Below are 24,825 nucleotides of genomic sequence, written 5' to 3' on the forward strand. Positions count from 1 at the left end.
ACACATGTACATGTACCTCCCAAAATACTCATAAAATATACACACATGCATACACCTTTTTATTCTTTTAAGGAGCTAAATAACTATCAATAAAAGCTGGCTTTATGGTCTCCTTAAGATATGTGATGGTCAAAGCGTCAATGTATTTTTATTTCCCTGAAGATACTACATGTTGGTACTTGGATCTCGGACTTCAGAGCCTCTAGAATTGTAGGGGGAAAAAATTCTATTATCTATAAATTACCCAATCTTGGGTACTTTCTTATAGCCACATGAACACTCTAATATTGCTATTTCACAGGACCTGTTCATTTCCCTTATAAATGAAAATATTCAAAAAAAAATAATCAGCCATTATTTTCTATCATTAAAATCTGATGTCTGTGATGAAAAAAAGAGAAGTTTGTTTCTTTTGAAATGGTTTTAATTTAGCAATAGAAAATACCTCAGAAGAAAAAAGTAAACAGGCAAACTTTTACTTCATGAGCATTTAAACCCTCATTTGTTCACTAATCCATAAGATGAAAAGCTTTGTCAAAAAGCATTCAGCCACCCCTGTAAAAGAAAGAAAAATGGAATTTTTTTAGTATATATGAGATTTTAATTGTAAAATTATTTGAACTGCAACATGCTATAATAATATGGAATCAAAAACCAGTTATTTGAGAGCTATAACTAACTTTGCCCCAAGTAAGCATAAAAGAAAGACACACTGAGATTTAAAATCTTAGAACCGCAAAGTCCCTAGTGATGATGTTTTTTTGAACAGATGTATTTTAAAACTCACAATACTCATGTCTTCCTGAACATAACAACAAATATTAATTATAATACAAAATGGTTGATACAGTCAGCAAGGCAGTTCAAAATAAAGACTGCAGACTAGCACAATGGTTCTCACCCACTACACTGTGCCACAATCATTCAAAAACCTCTTTTAATTATATGAAAATCAAAGTTATCTTTTCTGCAGAAGACATCCTAAGCTTTGAAAGCATAGGGCTAGGGATGTTGCTCAGTGGCTGCACACTTGCCTAGCATGTGGATCCCTAGCTCCATGAAAAATAGCAACACAAAAAACAAACAAAATTATAATGTTGGATATACAGTTAAAACTATGATACTAAATAAACAAAAATAATCCCACTACTAGATGAAAGCTTATGTTATTGAATTAGACTGATATAACTAACAGACCAGCAATGCACAACTCCTTTAAATTATAGTACTGTGGGCATTAATTTTGATGATATAATTGTAAAATAAGGAGGAAAAAATTGTAAAGAAAAAAAGACGTCACAATAATTCAGTCTAGTCAAAGGGAAGCCTCTGGTTACATTTCCTTTTCCATCACTGAACTAAACAGTGATTTATGATTCCATGGCATAACATGAAAAGAGTATATTTTTCTTATCTCACAAAACACTTTATTTGGTCTTCACTTTATGGTAAAAAGTATCTAAAAATAGACTTAAACTCTTAACACTGAAATAATTTTTTTAAACTTCTTTTTTTTTTTTTTTTTTAATATTTATTTTTTAGCTTTCGGCGGACACAACATCTTTGTTTGTATGTGGTGCTGAGGATCGAACCCGGGCCGCACGCATGCCAGGCGAGCGCGCTACCGCTTGAGCCACATCCCCAGCCCTGAAATAATTTTTTTAACTAGAAGAAAGTTTTTCTAAGCAACAAGCATCCCAAAGGTTTCATATGCTATTCCACCACTTATGAGCCATACAATTTAAGTTAGTCTCTCCATGTCTCAGTTCCTTCCTGAGGATTACACAAGAACAGTCTGTGGCACAGGGTAAGTTCTCTATATTATTAACACCATCACCACTTGAAAAAGATAAAGAACCTGTAGTTGATCACTTAATTAAACTAACAGTTATTCAGGGCTTTATGGATACAAGATAACACTAGACTATATTCTACTATATACATATATGTTTGTGTGTGTATTTATAAATATATTTATTTTTATGTAAATATATCACATATTTATGTAACATTAAATAACCAAACAGGTTTTACTCAGAACTCATAATCTTAATGTAACAGGCAGACATATCTAAGTATGACCTAAGGCAGACAGTGAAGTCTGGCAAGAGAGATAAAAATACACTGCTAAGTGTGGGTAGGGAAAAACGTAGTATTAAAAAAAAAAAAAAAAGAAGGACTTGACAGGAGACTCTATTACACCTTTTTACTTGGGCAACTATAGCCCAGAAACAGTCTAGGGTTTGGGAATTCTAATTTGGTATTCATTCCAAGGTTCCACAATTCCAGAGTTAACATTTCTCATTAGTAACATAAAAAGGATTTCTGAACTGACAGAGATTTGAGTGACTTGGTTCCTTACAGCTACAACTCTTCATGATCTTAAAATATCACTTTCTGAAACTTTTGCTTAATACCATTATAATTTACTTAAGAAATCCACCTATATTTATAAGACAACCTCCACCAGTATCAGTGACAAAATACCTAGTATTTAAGAGATTGAGTTTAAAAAACGTGTCTAAATAATTGTTGCAGACTTTAAGACATCATAAAATAAAGAGAGTTACTATAACCCCCAAACTGCAGATGAGACTAAGAAAGTAATATGAACACAAGATCACAGAGTAAGTACTGAAACTCCTATCAAGACCTTCCACTAACTTAACTAAAACTGAAAATTAGATTCATCAGGTGTTCCAATGACAATATTTTTCTTGCAATGAATTTAAGAAGCAAAAGCCTTTGGAAAAGAACAAAGAGATCTCAGTATTTCTCAGTGTTCTCTCCTCCTCTTTATACCTAAAGGTTATAATACCCTACTGTTAGTGATAGTAGTTAATTACAATAATAATTTCCATTTAAATCCTTAACCACATCATTTTCTCAAGGCCTTAAATGGCTTAAGTCATTAATCTTTACTAGAAAGCAAGTAAGAACTACTATCCTCATTGAATGAATTGGACACAGAAAAGCTAAGACACTGCACAAAGTTATGACCGCCTAGTAACAAAACTAACCATGTAACAAAACTAACCATAAGAATGTAGACAATCTGGTTCAGAGTCAGAACTGTATCAAAATAATAATTTTCAAATAAAGAAAGGGTTTTTTTTTTTGCATCTTGAAAATCCACAAGACATAGTATAACGAGAAATTGTACTTGAATATTGGTTCTGTCACTGAATACTTTATGACATATTGAATCCCTTTAAGTAACTTCCATGACCCTAAAAAATTTCAGTTATCAAAGAAAACTCAGCCTTGCTCACAAAATTGATATTAAAACTGTATATAATATAAATAATAAATATCAGTAAATATTTACAACATTAAGAAGTCAAGAGATAGCTCTCAGTATTAATAAAATAGACTTAATTTTCAACTCAAATAGTTTCAATTTTCATTCATTCTTAAATATAGTCTGTTCTATAAAATTTACTTACACAATGATGTTATTAATAGGGATATGGATCAATTTCACAAAGAAACCAATGAATCCCATTATAGCAAATCCTATTGCTGTTGCCATGGCAATCTTCTGGAATTCTGTATTTCAAAACATAAAATTCACATTAATTTTTTGCACTGTCATTGAAAGTATGGGGGAAAAAACTATCAGTAATATAAATAAACTTTTATTAATTCTAGTTATATACCTATTAGGAACTTCTCCTGTCCAATATATACCTACTAATAGTAAATACTTGGAAAAGTTTTAAATTTTCATACTTTGTTGATATTTAAGGAAACGAATTGAAAGTGTAGGTCTCTCATAGTGAATTCATCAATAAGCACTGAAAATATCTGCTTTTCTCAGCAAATGACCTAAATAAGTAAGGAAAAAAAAAAAAAGGATGGAAGACAGAACACATGGTATTTTTCTTAATGTTTCAATGCAACAATTTTTACTCTAACATACTAATTATAAAATCAGAATTTCGGTATATATTTGGTATATTTGAAACAATGATAAATTTCTGGTATATCATAATGAATCCAACATTAAGGTTTTAAAAAATCAAATTACATTGAGCACAATTTTATAAAAAGATTTCAATTCTGGTATGTCTGAGTTTCATGTTATTTCCTCAGGAAATTTTTACGTGACCTCCTGACTTGGTCAGTCCTTACATTAAATGAACCAGACCTCCTAGTATTTCCCTATTTCCTACCCCAGCAGTAATTTAAAAACACAATTGGAGTGTCTTGTTTATGACAGTCTTCTCTGATAGATTCTTAGCTTCATGAGAACAAGGACTGTTCCCTATCGTATTTATTTATATATAGTATTACACATAATATTAAATTACATTTTGTATTATATCCCGAGTTCCTAACTCAATGAATAAAAGTATATTACTTTTGCTGTACCTTTTAACACATGAATCATGACACAAGACAAAATATACTTTCTAGGTTGGCAACAACCTATATTATTGGTTTCATGTTAAAAGTTTTGTTCACTGGGTGGGGATAGAGCAGAGAAGGCTCTAGAGATTTTTCCAGAGAAGTAATATAAAAGATATAAAAATTCTAAAAATTATAAAATGACTAACTTCAGTGTAACATGCAAAGTAAAGCTGTAATAACTAAACTTAGATCATTTAAAATACATAAACAAATATATAAAGCAGTGCTGCATGCCTGTAATCCCAGATTTTGGAAAGCTGATGCAGGAGGATCACAACTTAAAGAGCAGAGCAGCTTGGCAACTTAGTGAGACATCCTATTCCAAATTAAAAAACAAAGGGCTGAGGAGGTAGTTCAGTGGTAGACTACTTCTGGGTTCCATGCCCAGTACACCAAGAGGGTGGGGGGTGGGGGGGGCAAAAAAAAAAAAAAAAAAAAAAAAAAAAAAAAAAAAAAAAAAANAAAAGAAAAAAAAAGCAAACAAAAAGAAAAACACAGAACAAAAAAAATTAGAAGACTGTATACAATTTAAAAAGTGATAATGTTTTGAAGCAATAAAACAAAATAAATCATATACTGATGAAAGGAATGCAATGGATGCTAATCTGGAATATGTTAAATTCAATGCTTAGAAAAAAATGCAAAGATTTTTAACTTTTTCTCTCATGTTAAAGGTATTACCTTTTCTATCAGGTTTGGTGCATCTTTTAACAAGACGAATTGAGTCCTTCACAAACTGCCGACTTGGCTCAACAAATTGCATTACCTGATCCATGATTGCCTGTTTAAGCAAACAAACAAAAGTTGCTCAGGAATATTATTTATCACATAACAAAGACTTGCTAAGTTACATAAAGATGTAAATGAGACCAGCCATGAATTCATGCCTGACATTCTATTCCATCTCATAAAACAAAACTAAACAAAAAAAGCAGACTCCAAGGTCTTAATTTATGTTCTTTTTGTAAATTCCAGGAAAGCATCAGATCAAATGATGTTATCCTTATTTACAAAGAATCATATTTAATATAAAGGGGCTTTCTCTATTAAAAGGTTACACAACTGACAACACATCCTATTCCTTACCCACTCCTCATTCAATGTTTCTGCTAAGAAGCAAACTATCCGAGGATCTAAAAAGTACTTTCTGTATTTTATTTTAAACTACTCAGAAATTAAGAGCCTTAAATGAAAGAAAACGTAAATTTCAACCTTATTGTTATAAACCATGCTTACACACTATACAGAGTGTACTGTGTGGAATGGACAGACGGTAAAATTTTCAAACCCACAAAGATTAGCAAAAGCAGGATCCAGATTCTGTAAGACTAATAAACTCCAAACCTTTAGTTGTGCACACAGCTTTTAAGGAAACAGGGTTATGTACTTCATCATATAGATTCTTTTGAGAGCTTATTAAGCTAATAGAAATGTCATTCAAAGACATTGGTAAAAGAGCTAATAAGGGCAGGGTATTTAACTCTATTTCTAGTGCTTAAAACAGTAGTCAGATAGTGATTCAAATCCTTGGCCTCTATAAGGTCCAGTTTCCTCGCCTAGGGTAATTAAACACGAGTTATTAGAAATTCTGAAAATGTTCTGGAACAAAAAACACAATAACGGTTATTTTCTAACTTTGCCGAAATCCTATGGTTTTAAACTTTATGTAATCAAAGCCATCGTGATAAATGCTTAGCACACTTTCTCCCCCCCCCCCAAAAAAGAAAAAAAACCCTCACTTCAAAGAACATAGCATCCAAAGGTCTGAGGAGATTCAAGAATCCACCACGATCTCTTCATTTAAAAACTAGATCAACTCCACTACTATACACCACAAGGAGTGGTGGCAGGGCTAGACCTATATACAGAAATTTTATAAGGCAGGATTACACACACACACACACACTGCCAACCATGCAGGCGGCAGGCCTTCATCTCTGACCACACACACTGGAAGCCCCCCAGATTTTAAGAGTTCGCTCTGAGAGACGGCAAAGAATGAGGAACTACAAAGCTGAGCCATGGGCCAGAACTCAGCCCTGGGTAGACGCGGCTCTGGGTCTAGGTTTACACTGGAGGCGGTGCAGGAAGGTAAATTGGGACCGGATCCAGACTCAGACCTCAACGGGTGGATCCTCTCATCGCCCACCAATGCCTCCGTAGGAATCAGAAGCCCGCCTACGCCAGCCACAAAAGCCTGGTGTCCCGGCAGGCCCGGTTCCCCCTTACCCTTCGGGTTAGCCCCTTCCTACAGGTAAGAAGATCCTCACGGGCCCAGCGGCTCGGTTGCCACTAGAGATGCTAAAGACACGTAGCACAGCAGCCGACTCACAGAGGTCCACCGGAACCGGAAATCAAGTATCGGCCTACAACCCGCCCACCCATCTGTCCTATTGGTTCTTTACGCTGAGCCGTCAGTGCGCAGGCGCATCACGATTTGCGTTTTAGCCTCGCCTCCCGGAAGGGAGGGAGGGTGGTCTTTGCTGGACTTTGCCTTTCTTCCACACTTCGTGGGCTTCCTCAGAGTTCTTGCTCCGCTAAGTACCTGGTACACTCTCCTGCACCCCACCAGCGTGATTAGGCTATTTGAGTTCACAGCAAAAGCCCCCTGCGGCGTGGCGCGGTGCCTGCTCTCTAGTAGCCGCTAACTGGGTAAATCCAAGATAGATTCCCGTTTGATAGGATAATGAACGTCTTTTCAAAGTTCTTGTTTCCTGATGTCCTGCTTGGATGTGTGTCTCCTTATTGTATAAGAAAAAAGAAAAAGAAGGTTTATTGCTTTGCTACCAAAGGAGAAACACTGGGGACTCCCGTAAAAAAGGCTGTGACTCTCTTGATGGGGGCAGGGGAGTGTTTAAAGGAACTCTTCAAGGGTCACATTCCAATTGTGCTTTGGTAGGGAGGGGTTCCAGGTGCACTGATGGTGTATTAGGATTCACTTGTTAATTCACTTTTCAGATCCTTAGCAGGAATCTCTTTCCTGTAGTGGGTGTGTTTTAGGGAAAGAAAAGAACACTGTCTCCCTAATCTTGTTAGGGAGGGGTAGAGGAGGGAAGGGAGGAAAACAAAAAACCTCTTTTTAAAAAAAACCATAATCATACTATCACGTATTTGAAAAGCCTACAAAAAATTGATGCACTGTTACTGCAATATACGTATATGACATGATTGCTGAGTAACTAAAATTATCACATTGGACAATTAATAAGTCTTGATATTTGGATGAGTTGTGTTTATATACCCACAATGTGTGATTTATAGTTTCTCCTTGAATTCAGAGCCACAGCCATTGATTTTGAAAGTGGCAAATGTAATCCAATCAAAACACAGCCTTTGGCTATAGAAGTAGTAAATGGAACTATTATTGAAACTTTCTCATGAAGTGGTGTAGTTTTAAGGCTATGATATGCCCCCCCTCCTTTCCCCATCAGAATAAATTAAATACTGCAAAGAAAGAGCAGAAAAGCTAGTAATATGTTAGTATGAAAAGAAATAACACAACCAGAATAAAGGCAGGAAATGAGAAAGAGTGGTCAGAAATGGGAAAACTAAATAAAACCACCATGTCAAACTGTAGTCATTGGGTAAATAAACTAATATACCTGGACAGTGGAATATTATTCAGTACTAAAATGTTAGTTATCAAACCATAAAAAGACATAGAAAAAGGTTTATTACAAAGTGAAATAAACCAATATGAAAAGATGTTGTACTATGTGATTACAATTATATGACATTCTAGAAAAGGCCAAACTAAATCAGTAAAAACATCAGCTGTTTTCAAACTTGGGGCCAGAAGGGATAAATAGAACACAGGAATTAAGAGTGAATATAGTCTGCTGATACTACAGTGGTGGCTACTGCACAGGTTCTCAGGTCTGTTGAGAGGTTTTGCACATACTCAGATGACAGAATGAGTGGTAAAACAAGAGCATTTACACAACATGTCAGGTGAAACAAACTTATCACTTGTATAGGATGGGAGAACTTTCAGAAGCCTAGAATATATGATGAGTAGGCCATCAAAAGCTCTGGAAGGCTGCCTAGAGTAGATGGATTGTTATCTTCACATGCCCCACTTTGCACCACAGCAAAGGAACCCAGAAATTACTCTTGAGTTTTCTGCATCAGGCACTCTGAGCTCACTGGGCTCAAGTGTAGGACATCCTATACTAGGCAAGATGAAAATAGTCCAAGTTAGATTTATATAACCTCTTTATATAATCCTCTTAACTCAGGATGTTATATACTGTCTGAGAATTGTAACCCATAGGAGGAAGAGCTGCACACACCAAGGCCATTCAAAATCTTGTCCTCCTTTAGACACTTATCATCATATATTTTCCCAAACCTGTAGGACATACAACAATAAGAGTGTGCCCTAATGTAAATTGTGAACTTTGGGTGATTATGATGTATCATTATGAGTCACGAGTTGTCATAAATATACCACTCATGGGAGCTGTTGAAAATGGGATAGGATATATATGTGTCAAGAGTAGGGAGTATCTGGGATTCTCTGTACCTTCCTCTCAATTTTGCTATGATCCTAAAACTTATTTTAAAATAGGTCTTAAAAAGTTCAAATCATATATTGTTTTCTCTATCTATTGTTAGGTTAAATTAAAATCTATAAAAACCAGATAAGAAGAAAATTGCCAAGTTTTGGGGAATATATTAAACAGAATATTTTAAAATAATCCACGGGTCAAGAAGAAATAACAGGAAATTAGAAAATCATTTGGATGGAATAGTCATGATATGATAGCATATCATACGGCCAGATTTCACTACACTCTCATAAGAGTGTTTAAAAAGGCTGACAGTAGCAAATCTGAACAAAAATTTAGGTAGATCAGAACCCTCATATGTGAGTGTAGGAGTGTAAAATGGCATAGTTCTTTTGTAAAAGATCTAGCAGCTTGTTATAAATAACAATAAGTATGCACCACCACATCTATACCCCCACAATTCCAATTCTAGTATAGTCAATAAAGATGTATGAAAATCACAAAAAGACATGCACACGAATATTTATTTATTGCTTTAGTCATAAGAGAAAAAAACCCCACCCTTAAAAACTAAAAGAAATAGGGGTTCACCACTGGTGGAATAGATAAAATATACAGTTGTAATCTCTCAGTGGAATTCTACTCCATAATTGAGAGGAGGGGAAAGCTATTTGAAGGAACATTGATAAATATTTTTTAAAATGGGAAATGAATGAATCATACATAACTTTCCTATGTTTATATATGAATATACGGCCCGTTTAACTCCACTTCATATACAACCACAAGAATAGAAAGTTATAATCCTTGCATGAATAATATGTCAAAATGTACTCTAATGTCATGTATATATAAAAAGAACAAATAAATGGAAAATGAAAGAAGCCTATGCAAAAGCATACATACTACACAATTCCATTTATAGGAAATTCTAGACATGGCAAAATTAATGTAGGTAGAAAATGTAACAGCATTTGCCTCTGAGGATATGGATTAAGAAGGGGGATAAGAGGCCTGGAAGTGAATGTAATGCTCTGAAATGGAAACAGGTTATTAAATTGAGATGGCTTAAAAAAAAACAAACATTCATTTCTCACAGTTTTGAAGACTGGAAGTTGGAAATCATGGTAGCAACATGGCTGGATTCTTGGAAGAGACCCCTTTCCTGATTTATAGATGGCCATCTTCTCATTGTATCCTCATACGTTGGACAGGGGATTATAAGAACACAAAGCCTTTTCATGGAGGCTCCACTGTCCTAACCTAATGACTTCTCAAAGACCTCATCTGCAAATTCCATCACAGTAAGGCTTCAACATATGAATCTGGGGGAGAACAAAAATATCCATTCATAGCAAAAGTACTCCTAAGGTCTACGCATTCTATCTCAAGAAATAAAACACCACTATAAGCAAATAATGAACTCTAATTCAATGATACAACTGCTGATATATTTAGGAGTGAAGTGTCTGGTATCTACAACTTAACTTTATTTAAAAAAAAAAACAAAAGTAGATTCCTCATTGGGTAGAAGATATGTGGGCCTATGTGTGATAAAGCAAATAGGGCAAAATGTTAAATTCAGATTCTTAGTTGTGAGTTTTTAGATATTCGCTGAATATTTTAAATTTTTCTTTGAAAAAAATTATAATGAGATGGAAAAAAGTGCACACACAGATTTTAAATAAATTTTTTAAATTTTTGTTTTTACACAAGTGATAATTGTAAATTAATTGTATACATGACAAAAATTAAAATTGTTCCTCAGTTAAAATATCAGAAACTGAATTAATGTTGCACTTTGATTCTTGACCTCTGCCTAAAGAAAGAAAGAGTTTAAAACAATTTTTGAGGAATCAATGTCTCCATTGCTCCTGCCTTTTTGTTGTGTATTACTTCATTGATATCAAAGCAAAATGGAAAGAGCTCTTTTTTTTAGAAGAGAAGGTGATGTGCAGACATTATATATGATAGACCTGCAGTTAGAGTAATATAAAATTTAGAAGTGTTAACAGTTCCCCAGGAAAAATCAAGACTGTACATAGGAACAAAGAGTCTTTCAAACAGAATATTTTAGAGTTAAATAAGATTGGATTACATATAGTTTTCTTTCCCCACAAACCTGTTTTGAAAACATGACATTTCAAGTACTGTGAAAAATTTATTCTCTTTATTTTGCCAAAAACACAATTTAGAATAGGGTAGTGAGGATAATCTGATATATACAGATAGCACAGAATTAGTTACCATTAGCCCTATGTTGGCAATCCTAGTAAACAGTTTTATTTGACTACTTCTTCTTGAAACTCTTTGCTCCTGTCATAACTTTTAGAAAAGATTTTTTTCTGACTACTTCCTAGTCTCTGTAATGAACTTCTTTTTTTCTCAATTAAAAAAATGTATTGTATTCTGTTTTAATGCTATAATTTATTTGACCAGTTGAGAGGCATTTAAATTGTTCCATTCTCCTGCTATCATAAACAATGCTGCAGTGAGCAACGTGGAACACATATAATTCCACACATATGCAAATAACATTTGTAGGATAAATTTCTCAAAGTAGGATGACTGGTTAAAAGGCACATACATTTTAAATTTGGATAGATATCACCAAACAGTCTCCCTTAGAGGTCATAGAGTTGACACTGTACTCTCCCTCATATCAGCAGAAACATTCAACCTTTGGCTTTTGGGACTGGCTTATTTCACTTAGCACAATAGTTTCCAGATCATCCATTTACTGCCAAATGGCATAAAGTCATCTTCATGGCTGAGTAATACTCCATTGTGTATATATTTCACATTTTCTGTAATGAACTTCTTTCCCTGCATGTTTTTTGTAGGTTAGCTGACTGCTGCAACACAACTTGGTTTATTAGTGTTTCTTTCTTTCCATGACAGTGGTCTAAAGTGGATTTGAAATAGGGATGTGATGTTTGGCACAATCATTCAGTGTTTGAGGCATCTTCCATTGTGCAGTGCTGCTATTTTTTTTTTGTTTTAAAAATCTTTATTAAAAATGTAATCCATATATCATGCAATTCACCCACTTAAAAGGTACAGTCAGTAGTTTGTAGTATGCAACAAAGTTGTATAACCATTACTGCAAAAACCTTTAAGCATGTGTATAACATAAAAAAGAAACTCCATGACTATGGATAATCATTTCCCATTTCCCCCCCACGCACCCACCTGTTCTCTCTACCACTACTCCACAGCCCCTAGCCATCACTTCTCATTTATAAATATTTAGCTATCTAGGTGCATTTTTTATTTTCTTCCTTCCTAATTTGATGAATTAAATTTGATGAATGTTTTCCTTTTACCCCTCCCCTCTAATCATCCATTCCTTAGTACATACTCTTCTACTCTCTACTTTTTTGAGATCAAATTTATTAGATTCAACATGTGGGTGGTACTTGTCCTTCTGTACCTGGCTTATTTTACTTAATTTACTTAATGTTATAGGATTTCATCAAGGTGTCAAAAATAACAGTTTTTCCTTCCTTGTTTTGACTGAATAGTAATCCATTGTTTATACATACCACATTTTCTTGATCCATTCATCAGTTGTAGACACTTAAGTTGATTCTCTATCTTGGTTATTGTAAATGGTGCTGTAATATACATGGAAATGCTGATATTTCTTTGATGTATTAATTTCATTTTTTTGGATATATAATCTCCAGAAGTGGGATTGCTGGGCTATATGGTAGTTCTGTTTTTAATGCTTTGAGGAACTTCTATACTGTTTTCCATACTGAACATTTTACTTCACATTCCCACCAACAGTGTTTAATGGTTTCCTTCTTTACATCCTCACCAACACTTGTTATCTTTTTTCTTTTTGATAATAAACATTCTAACAGGTATTAGGTGATATCTTTTTGTGAAATTGATTTGCATTTCCTTGATATTTAGTGGTTAGGTAAGCCTTTTGTCATTGTTTTGTTCATTTTTTTATGTACCTATTATTTGTATGCTTTCTTTTGAGAAGTTCTATTTATGTCTTTTGCCCATTTCAAATAGAATTATTTGTTTTCTTTGTGTTGAGTTGTTTGAGTTCTTTATGAGTTTTAACTATTAACCCTTTATCAGATATGTAGTTTATAAGTGTTTTCTCCCATACTTTAGGTCAATTCTTCACTTTGTTGATTGTTTCCTTTTAGTTTCATACAATCTCATTTATTTTGTTGCCTTTGCTTTTGAGGCCTTATCAAAAAAAATCAGTGGTCAGATCAATGTTATAAAATAGTTCTCCTATGCTTTCTAGTGTTTGGGGGTCTTACACTTACGTCTTTAATTCGTTTTGAGTTGATTTTTCTAAATGGTGAGAAATCAGGGTCTAATTTAATTATTTTCCATGTGAATGTCCAGTTTTCTTATCACCAACTTGTCTGCCTCAGAAAGCTTCTAGAAGCCACCATTTTACTCTCAACTTCATTGAGACCAGCTCTTTTTGGATTCCACACATGGAAGGGATTATACAGTATTTGTCCTTCTATGCCTGGCTTATTTCACTTACCATAATGTCCTCCAGTTTCTTCAGTATTGTCAAAAATGACAAGGTTTCATTATTTTGTATGGCTGAATATTATTCCATTATGTATACATGCACATTTCTTAATCCATTTATCTGTTGATATACACTTAGAAGGACTCCTATCTTAGCTATTGTGAATAGGACTCTATAAACATGAAGAATGAAGACTTCTCTTCAGCCTATTGATTTCATTTCCTTTGAGTATAAGCCCAATAGTGGGATTGTTGAATCATCTCTTAGTTCTATTTTTAATTTTCTGAGGAACCTCCATACTAGTATCCATATGACTAAAACAGTTTGATCTTAAAATGTGCAAAAATCTGCATAGAAAATGAAAATATAAGCCATAGACTTATATGGGATAAAGTATTTAAAAATCAGATCTACAATGGGCTGCCATCCATAATACACAAAGAACTCTTTATACTCAGCAATTAGAAAGCAAAACACAATTAAAAATATGCAAAATCTCTGAACATCTCACAAAAGAATGTATATGGATGGGAAATAAACATATTGATTAGATAGTCAACATCACAGGGCATCAATGAATTTGCAAATTAAAACAAAAAGGTGCCACTACAGACCTATTAGAGTAACTGAAAATCCAAAACACAGACAATTTCTGGGAAGGTCGTGGGTCAACAGAAACTTCTGTGTATTACTAATAAGAATGCAAAGTGCAGCAATTTTGGAAGACAGCTTAGCATTTTCTTAACAAAGCTATATGTAGTCCATCATACTCTCCAGCAATTGTGCTCCTTAGTTATTTAAATGACAGGAAAATTTATGCTCACACAAAAATTTATAAATGTTTATTTATAAATTGCTTTATAATATTAATAATTTATATTAATAATTAATATTATTAATTAATAATATATAATTTATAATAAATTGCTTTATTCCTAATTGCCAGGATGTGAAGGCAAACAAGATGTCCTTAAATAAATGAATGAATAAACTGTATACATCCGGACAATAGAATATTATTCCATGCTAAAAAGAAATGAGCTATCAAACCATGAAAAAACATAGAAGAACATCAAATTCATATTGGTAAGTGAAATAAGCCAGTCTGAAAAACTACATACTGTATATTTCCAACTAGATGGCCTTCTAGAAAAGGCTAAACTTTAGAGTGAAAAGACCAGTGATTGGTTTTCAGGGACCTGAGTGGAAATGAGGGAAGGAGCAAGAGCAGGAGAAGTACAGTAGATTTTAGTGCAGTTGAAATCAATTCTATATGATAATATACTATAATGAATATATGACACTATATATATATTTTTAAATTTGTAGAACTGTACAAAGAGTGAACCCAAATGTAAACTATGGTCTATAGTTAATAATAAATATATCAGTATTAATGTATTTACTATAACAAATATAAAAGCAATACAAAATAGTAATAACAGGAGAAACTGCAGAGGGGATATGTAAAGAATTATAATAGCACTTTATACTTTCTATTCACTTTTTATAGACCCAAAACTACTCTAACAAGTCTAGTACAAAGTTAAAATAAAAATTAAGATCCATAGGAGATGGAGAGAAACTAGTCACTCACTGTTTATGCTCTCTCTAAAACAACATTAAGCAACATTGAGATGTGTACTTTTCACCTATACAACTTGTTCAAATCATTTTTATCAAGATTCTGAGAAGTTCAATACTTGTCCAAGACAAAGGAGTTGAAAAATATGATTTTGACCATGAACTTAGTCCTAATAAGTTGATGTATTTAAACAGGCGAAGGGGTTCTGACCTATTTATTATATTCCTCAGGGCTTCAATAATGAAATATGATACTATCCACTCACATAAAGTTATGGAGAAGAACATTATGAGTTCAACTATGTCCCCTCAAAATTTCTATGTTGAAATCCTAGCCCTGGTACCTCAGAATGTGACTATTTTGAGAGATAATATCGGTAAAGTGCTAATTAAGTTAAAATGAGGTCATTAAGATAGGCCCTAATGCAGTATGACTGGTGCTTTGTTTAATTAATTAATTTATTTTGGTACTGGGGATTGATTGCAGGGGTGCTCTACCACTGAGCTACATCCCCAGTACTATTTTAATTTGTTCTAATTTGTTATACATGACAGCAGATGTATTTAAATTCATTGTACACAAATGGAGCACAGCTTTTCATTTCTCTGGTTGTAGACAATGTAAAGTCACACCATTCGTGCAGTCATACATGTACCTAGGGTAAAGATGTCCATCTCATTCCACCATCTTTCCTATCCCCATGCCTGCTCTTCTTCCTTCTCTCCCCTTTGGCCAAGTTCCTTCATTGTTCCCATGCCCCCCTCCCATTATGGAGCAGCATCCACTTATAAGAGAAAACATTTAGCCTCTGGCTTTTTTGGGGATTGACTTACTTCACTTAGCATGATATTCTCCAATTCCATCCATTTACCAGCAAATGCCATAATTTTATTCTCTTTTAATGCTGAGTAATATCCCATTGTATATATACACCACAGTTTCTTTATCCATTCATCTATTGAAGGGCATCTGTGTTGGTTCCACAGTTTAACTATTGTCGATTGAGCTGCTATAAACATTGATGTGGCTGTATCACTATAGTATGCTGATTTAAAATTTCTAGGGTATAGACCAAGGACTGGGATAGCTGGGTCAAATGGTGGTTTGATTTCAGGTTTTCTAAGGAATACCCATACTGTTTTCCAGAGTGTTTGCACCAATTTGCAGTCTCACCAGCAATATAAGTATACCTATTCCCCCACATCCTTGTCAATACTTATTGTTGCTTGTATTTTTGAAAACTATCATTCTGACTGGAGTGAGATGAAATCTTAGTGTAGTTTTGAGATTAGCACTTCTCTAATTGAGATGTTAAATTTTTTTATGTATATATATTTGTTGATTTATTGAACATCTTCTTCTGAAAAGTATCTGTTCAGTTCCTTAGCCCGTTTATTGATTGGGTTATTTGATTTTTGGTGTTGCCCAGGCTGAATATGCCATCCTCTTGCCTCAGCTTCCTAAGTACCTGGGATTACAAGGCAAATGCCACCATACTTAGTTTATGTCATTTTTAAAAAGAAAAAATGAATAAAGATATGTATAGAGATGGGATGATAGGATTCAGGGAGATGATGACTACCTACTATCAAGGAGAGAGGCTTCAGAAGAAATGAACCTTGCTGACATCTTGATCTCAGATTCCTAGCCCACAGAATTATGTAAAAATAAACTTTTGTTGTTGAAGCTACCTGTTTTTTGGTACTCTGTTATGGCATCCCATGTAAGTTCATACAGAGAGTAAAATTTGTTAGTTTCCTAAAAGAAATATTAAAAATTCAAACAAGTATTATTTTTGTTCACACAGAATAATTTCAAAGGAAATGAATCATGAAATGTTTTCCACTGTTGCATGTAGAATTAACTTTATAGAGGAGAGCTCTGTGAAAACTCACATTAGGAAAATGGATTACAGTTTTTAAACTTAATTTTAAAGATAGTTTTTGGTCAGTTAGATTTTATTGTTAAGTACTTTCTTTATTCTTTTTGTTTTCTTTTTTTGATACCAGGGATTGAACCCAGAGGCACTTAACTACTGAGCCACATCCCCATCCATTTTTTGTATTTTATTTAGAGACAGGTTCTCACTGAGTTACTTAGGACCTCACTAAATTGCTGAGGCTAGCTTTGAAGTCTTGATCCTCTTGCCTCAGCCTCCCCAGTTGCTGGGATTACAGGCTTGTACCACCACGCCTGGCTTTCTTTTCTTTTTCAAAGGGGTTTGGGAGCATGATATTTCTTGAGTACATGTATGTTTGAGTGCAACTGGCTTTATACTTCAGTGACTTAGGTGCATTAAAAGTGGGTATCTTTTGACTTTGTTGAAATATAATTGTTCAATTACTTTCCAGCACTAATTGTTTCTAAGGGGAAATCTGTTGTTAAAAAGTTTTCCATCTTTTGTTTTCTATATGTGATTAAAGAATTATTTTTTACTCCTGAAATTCAGTGACAGGCTTTACCTCATTGGAAAGTGATATTCTGTATAATTTTTTCCCCTATACTATTTGATTTTTACTTTGGTTCAGGGAAAATTTTTATTCTTACATGTTGTAATGTTTTCTGTTTGACCTGTTAGGATATCTTTTTAAAGGAGATTGAACTTTTGTTAACTTTTCTTTACTCTTGATAGTATTTTTCTTGACTGTGTTATTTTATTCCTTCTGTACTATGGTTAACCAAGCTTATTTATACTTTTTTAAAAAACATTTTAAAATTGTAGTTGGGCACAAAACCTTTATTATTCATTCATTCATTCATTCATTCATTTATTTTTATGTGGTGCTGGGGATCGAATCCAGGGCCTCTCACATGCTAGGCGAGTGTTCTACCACTGAGCCACAATCCCAGCCCCGTTATTTATACTTTTTAATTCAGGTTTTAACTGTTCTGTGTCTTGTTTTTAATTCATTCTTTGATGTTGGTATTTTGGCTCTCAAGTTTTTCTTTAGTGTATAACTTACCTTTTTTATTTCATTCTATGTTTTAAATTAGTTTATTGATTATAAATAATGTTATGTGGTTAATGTCCTTATTATCCTTTTTTTGTCCCAGATATTATTTATAGAGAGCTTCCTTCTATTTGAGTTTTCTACTGTACTAGGTTATCTGTCTATTTTAATCTCTATGTATATATGTTTCAGTACTATGCTTATATAATTTTAAATATCTTTTAAAATTTTATTACAAAAACTTAAAATTAAAAAATGAAGAAAATAATAGTTATGTGATTTTTAAAAAATCTTGCATATGCCAAACACAGGCAGCTCTGTTTGACTTTTCCTTTGCTATCTATAGTGTAAGTGAATTCACCTTTGTATCCTTTGTGTTTTTTTAAGAGTCCTGTTTTGGAATCTATGTATTGCTTTTATCCCCTTCTCTGTCATCTGAGAATAATGGAAAGTGACATAGGCCTATCTCTCAATGTTTCTTTGACTTAAGGATGCATATTCTATTTTCTGCTCTGAAATATGACCCAGTGTCTTGTTCTGAGATTCATTTGGTCCAGAGTGCACACAGTTAATGTGGAAGAAAACACAGACTATTCTTTCAGTTCCAAATGTGCTGATATCTCTGCTACCTCTGTTCTTGGATCAGTGTCATGCTGTAGCAGTTTTTACTCTTGAAAAATTATTTTCTACTTGGCTCCTCAGTCTACTTTTTTTTCCAAAGTAAGAAATATTTATGGAAATTCTCAATATTTTGGTCACTCGTTCTGGTGATTAGGATTAAGTTTGGGGAGCTATGCCAGAATTTTCCTTTTATGTTGTTTTTCCCTTTCTTTTTGGTGAAGTTTATGGCATGAAGTTGTATGCTTTTTCTTATTTGGTTTCCCCCTTGGCTTTTTGGTGCTGTTAATTATTGTTTATTACAAAATGTTGGAGCAGGTAAATTCTGGATTTCACTTTTATTTCACAATGATTTTATTTTAACAAGAAGATGGGATATTAAAATATCAGGCTCTAATATCTTGTAATCCTTTTGCCCAGAAATTCTTTTACCATGGAAAATATAGAGACATCTAATTTATTACAAGAAGGAGTTTGATATGTCCTGTTTATATCTTCTCACAGTGTCCTGATCTGCTGTTAGCACCTACCATTCCTGAGAAGATCAATGTTCTAGCCAAGGGATATTACACCAATTAACATGTGATAATGCTAAGAACAGTGGAAAGAACAAAAAATGAAGCAAAAATTATCAAGCCAGAAAGATTGTTTATAGAATAAAGAGTTTAATTGTCTTTTTTTTTTTTTGCAGACAATTAGAAGCAAATGAGGAAAATACAGAGGTTTTTGAACCAAGCTTCCTAACTCCCAGGTCAGAGTATTTTTCTATTTTTATCTGTTTCTCTACCACTTCTACTGCCCTCCCTGTATGGTTAGTTTATAGCTATTTTTAGAGAAATTTAACACCTATCTCTCAGTTTAGTTTATTCCATTCTAATTATTTAGTACCAAGGAATAACTACTTTAGTACCCAGTTACTTCAGTTATAATTGGTATTAAACAATGGATTTTAACTTCTTATTGTTCATAATGTATTCAACCTAAGTTTAATAGTGTGATTTGAAGCCCTGTCAAAAACACTGGTATATCCTAGATGAAGGAATATCATTGGTTTGTTTAAGTGTACAGTGATTTTAGCTGCTAGCTATGATGGAAAAGCATAATAAGACTTATTAAATGACAACTGAATAAAATGTAAGAAATAACTATTTTGAGACACTAGGGAACAAGAAGTACAAAACTTCCATAGTCAGAGTACAAAAAAATAGAATCTTAAAATTATCCCTTTTCAAACCAAAGTCATAAGATAGGGAGGTGAATCTGATGCAGAAAATGTGAATTATTAGATATCCAGAAGCCTGAGATGGCTGGAATTTCTAGGGCACACTAGCATAGAGGAAGGAGCTGGATGTAGAAAGACCTCTGGAAATTTGTAAAGAGTTCCCTTTGAGTCTGTTGATGAAAACCAATATGTGTTTATGTAAGATACCACTCCACAAGGTTAAGCTAACAATGACCAGGAGTTATGATTCCCAGAGAACCCAAGGTCTGGGAGATATTTAAGTTCTGACCAACCAAATGGAGAGGCATTGTTGACTCTATGGAACATTTAGTAGAAACCTTAGAAGGCTGGCATCTCAATAATAAAACTAAATTTACCATACATACTTATACAAAAGAAGAAAAGAAGGAACAAATCTAGGCTAAACATTCAAAATTGATTAGTAACTATTTAAAAAGAAAAATGCGACGTAACAAGAAGAAAAACCAGTCATTAGAAACAGATGTAGAAATAGCAGAGATGAGGGAATTGTCAGTGAATGACTATAAAATTAATGAATTTATTTTAAAATTTTAATTAATAAATTTTAATAAATTTATTTTAAAATAAGCCCTATGATTTTAAAGAAAAATAAACATAATGAACAGATCAATAGAAAATATCTTAGCAAAAACCAAATAGTACTTTAAGAGCTAAAGAATACAGTATCTAAAAGGGAAAATCCTCACTAGAGGTATCCTACCCAAGTAGAATGTCAGATGAAAAGATCAATAAATTTGAACACAACAATAAAAATTACCATAATTAAAGCATAGAAAGAAAAGATTGAGAATGAACCAAACATAATGACCTGCAGACCAAAGCATGCTGGTAAATTTTTAAAACCGACTCTGGTGGGGAGAAAGAGCTTTGATTTGTAGCCCTGTTTTTCACAGTATAAATATTTCCACTGAAGATGATTTCAAGATAGGATGATGACATCAAAAAACACAAAATTTTCCAAATTTGATGAAAACTGACAGATCCAATAAGTTAAAAAAATATATTCAAACAGAATAAAGAGTAAAAAAAATGAAAAAAAAAAAAAACAAGGCCAAGGCTAACAGTGGAATTTCTGAATACCACTGAGTAAAATGATTATTATCTTAAAATAGCCAATTAAAAAATAAACATACACACATATATGGATAAAAAGTTATGACCAAAAGCATACATGTCATATGAAACAAAAAGGGCAGAATCACCTCTTTAAGCTGCTAGTGAGGGTAGAGGTTAAGTGGTAGAAATATGAACCTAGAATTCTATATCCATTGGGAAGTTTCTATGTTAGAAATCTGGAAAATAAGATACTAACTTAAAAGGAGGAAGAAGAAAAAAGTAAAAAGTATTGAAATTAATACAGTCGGGATGAGCAAATCAACAGCTTACAGGGAAAAAACTGGCTTGACACCTGTTTTATAAAATAGTTTTGTTTGAACATAGTTCCACTCACTCATTTACTTATTGTCTAGTACTGCCAATTCAAATTGAATGGCCCACAAACTTAAAATATTTATTCTTTAATCCTTCAGAGAAAAAGTGCTGTCCCTTGGAACAGACAATAGTTAAATCAATGAAACTAAAAGGAAGATTCTTTAAGAAATTAAGTATTGGTAAATCTGTTGCTAAATTGATAAGATAAAAGAGAAAATATAAATCTCCATTATTAGGAATGGAAGAGAAAACAATGCTCCAAATTCTATAGACATCAAATAGGTACTAATAGAATAGTACAAACAAATCTAGTCTATTTGATAATTTTGAAAAAAGGAACAAATGCCTTATAAGACAAAAAATATTGATAGAAAAGTCTGAAAAACTTTATGTATAAAGAAATAGAATTCATAAGTTATAAACATATAAGGAAAACTTTAGGCCCAAATGTCTTCACTGGGGAATTTTACCAAACATTTAATAAAAATAAATATTATTCAGACTCTGGAGGGGGGAATCCTTTCCAACTCAGTTTTTTCAACTAACATTACTCTGTTTTCAAAACTAGACATATAACTTTAAAGAAAATTGAACACTAATATTCCCAATATTACTCATGAAGATAGATATAAAATTTTTCAATGAACTATCAACAAATAGAATCCAGCTAGCTATAATAAACATAATTCATTATGATTAACTGAGATTTTTATTAGAAATGCTAAATTGCCTTAATATTTGAAAAATCAATACAATTCATATTAATAGGATAAATGGGAAAGGGAGAGAGAATGTTTTGTTTCCTCAGCGCAAGAATAAAAAGTACATTTGATAAAATTTAGCCCACATTCATAACTAAAATTTCATCAAAATGGGAATAAAATGAAAATCTCTCAAACTGATATCACTTTTTAAATATGTACAGCAAATATCATATTAGATGAGAAAAGAAAATTTATTTTTTCAAATATTGATAACAAGGCTTCATTTCCATCACTTCCATTCAGCATTATATTGGAAGCCCTAGCCAGTCTAACTAGTATAAACAAGACAGAAAATTAGAGACAAAAATGTTATTTTTTAAATTTTCAGATGGCACATTGTGTGTTTAGATATTCCTAAGGAATCTCCAAAAACTACATTAGAGCTAATGATCGAAATTTAGAAGGTCACAGCATACTGCCAATATACAAAATTGTTTGTTTTATATATTATTAATGAAAAATTAGAAGATGAAATATTTTAAACACCATTGTATTTTCATATTAGCATCAAAATCATGAAATATTTAGGGATAAATTTTAACAAAATATATCCAAAATCAATGTACTGGAAATCACCAACAAATTACTGAGAGTAATTAAATATATTAAGAAAAAATATACTCATGAATTGGAAGACTCAACATGGTTAATATGTCAATTCTTCCCAAACTGATAGCTATAATATCATTCTCGACCAAACTCTCGGCTAGCTGTTTTGTAGAAGTTGGCAGGCTGTTCCTAAAATTTATGAGGAAAGTTGGAGGACTTCAAGACTTACTACAGAACAAGAGAAGCAAGACAGTATCATGTTAACTTAACGTTTAATAATTAAAGAAAAGAAAACAAAAAACAGGGAGTCCAGAATTGGGTTGATTAACTCACTCAGAGATGGTCAATTGATTTTCAAGAAAAGTATCAGGCAAAGCTCTGTGTTTAATCCCTAGTTCTGGGGGAAAAAAATGTGTCAAGGTAATTCCATGGGAAAAAGGATGATGAAATGATTGTAACAAATGGTGCTGGTGCCATAGATGCCCATATAGAAAAAGAATAAATGTTAACTACTTTGCCATATGATGCACAAAAACAAACAAACAAACAAATAAAAAACACGAAAAAGAATCAGAGATTAAAATATAACAACATGTAAAATATGCAGGAAAACAGAAGACATTTTTTTGTGATATTATTATAAACAATGATTTTTAAGGTAACAGAAAAATAGACATAAAATTCGATATAAAAATAGATATAAAATTGATGAAGTAGATGCATCAAAAACTTTAAAAAATGTTCTTTCAAGGTATCCTGAAAATATAAAAAAGGAAGCACAAACCAGGAAATAATACTAACAATACATATATCTGGCAAAGACTTATATAGAACATATATAGAGAAATATTTTAACTCAATAATTAAAAGACAACCCAATTTTATTAAGCAAAGGAAGCAAATGAATTAATAGATAATCAAAGATATACACAGATAGCCAATAAGGACATGAAAAGCTCAGCATTATTAACAGGGAAATGCAAATTAAAAGTCATCATAAATTACTGTGTACCTACTAGAATGGGTAAAACTAAAGAGAATGATGATGCCAAATATAGACAAGGCCATGTTTCAGCTAGAACACTTGTTGTTTGCTATGGGGATGTAAAATGGTACAATTTTAGAAGATACTTTGTTTTTTGGGGTTTTATTTGTTTGTTTTTCCTCTAAGATCCAGAAATCTTCTTCTAGGTTTTTACCAAGAGTAATGAGAACATTTGAACATACTTGTTACACACATTTTTTTCATAGCAATCTTTTAATTTCTCCAGCACTGAGGATGGAATCCAGGGCCTTTCATGTGCTAAGCAAGCAGTTTACCACCGAGCTACACCCCCAGCCCTCTCATAGCAATTTTATTCATAATAGTCAAAAATTAGAAAAAATTGAAAGGTTCATAAAGGAGAATGAGTAAATAAATGAGATATATTCACAAAAGAGAATATTATTCAATAGTAAAAATAAGTAAAGTACAGATAGATGTAACATGAATAGATCTCAAAAATGTTATGTTGAATGAAAAAAAAACACAAACTGATATAGACACACAAGAACACATACTATATAATTCTGTTTATGTTTAATTCTAAAATGTCAAAACTGACCTATGGTGATAGAAAGCACATAGTGGCCTGGAGCTGGCAAGGGGAGTATCTGTAAGTAAGCACAACAATAATTTTGGAAGGGATAAAAACATTCTAGATTTTGATTGCGTTAGTGATTGCCTGGGTGTGTATAGATTGGTTACAACTTCCTTGGACTGACATACTTGAGGAGGGTACATTTTGTTGACTGATAATTATACCACAGTGCAGTTGTTTTTTTAAGCATATAAGTATGTATAACTGTATTTGTACACTTTTGTTTGAATCTTGAAACAAAAATTCAAATTTTCCTTATTAAATAATATTGAAAAATGTTTTATATTTTTTACATATTTTTTATATTTTAATCAGAAATAGCCAGAAAATACACAAGATGGCGATATTACTCCAAGAAAGCATATGAGTATTTGTATGGTCTCTTCCTAAATTAAGTTCCATTTTTGCCTGGCATTGACAATAAGTCATTGATACTATCTCCTCAATACTTTCTTTTCCAGGTGCTTCTGGAAATTTTATATAGTACTTAATTATTGCCTTCATCCAATAACTACACCATGAATCCTTTAAACATCTCAAAAGTTTATTAAGAGCTTTTAAATTGTTGTTGTCACTAATAAAA

The 24,825-nt window shown here is 32.8% G+C and overlaps 1 protein-coding gene and 1 long non-coding RNA gene across 2 annotated transcripts; one reads left to right on the forward strand and one right to left on the reverse strand.

The window, feature by feature from the left end:
• Positions 1-406: 406 nt before the first annotated feature.
• Sec61g (SEC61 translocon subunit gamma) lies at positions 407-6,796 on the reverse strand. The gene is made up of 4 exons (XM_015490349.2): positions 6,643-6,796; positions 5,095-5,194; positions 3,447-3,549; positions 407-555 (listed from the first exon to the last, which is right to left on the reverse strand). Exons 2-4 carry the CDS (start codon positions 5,186-5,188, stop codon positions 546-548), a joined length of 207 nt encoding a protein of 68 aa, XP_015345835.1. The 5' UTR covers positions 5,189-5,194; positions 6,643-6,796; the 3' UTR covers positions 407-545.
• Positions 6,797-6,840: 44 nt separating this feature from the next.
• LOC125611552 lies at positions 6,841-23,949 on the forward strand. The gene is made up of 3 exons (XR_007341765.1): positions 6,841-7,065; positions 14,387-14,526; positions 19,286-23,949. It is a non-coding gene; the product is annotated as an uncharacterized LOC125611552 (long non-coding RNA).
• The last annotated feature ends 876 nt before the right edge of the window (positions 23,950-24,825 follow it).

Source organism: Marmota marmota, unplaced genomic scaffold, assembly GCF_001458135.2.
Source record: "Marmota marmota marmota unplaced genomic scaffold, marMar, whole genome shotgun sequence".
NCBI lineage: Eukaryota > Metazoa > Chordata > Mammalia > Rodentia > Sciuridae > Marmota > Marmota marmota.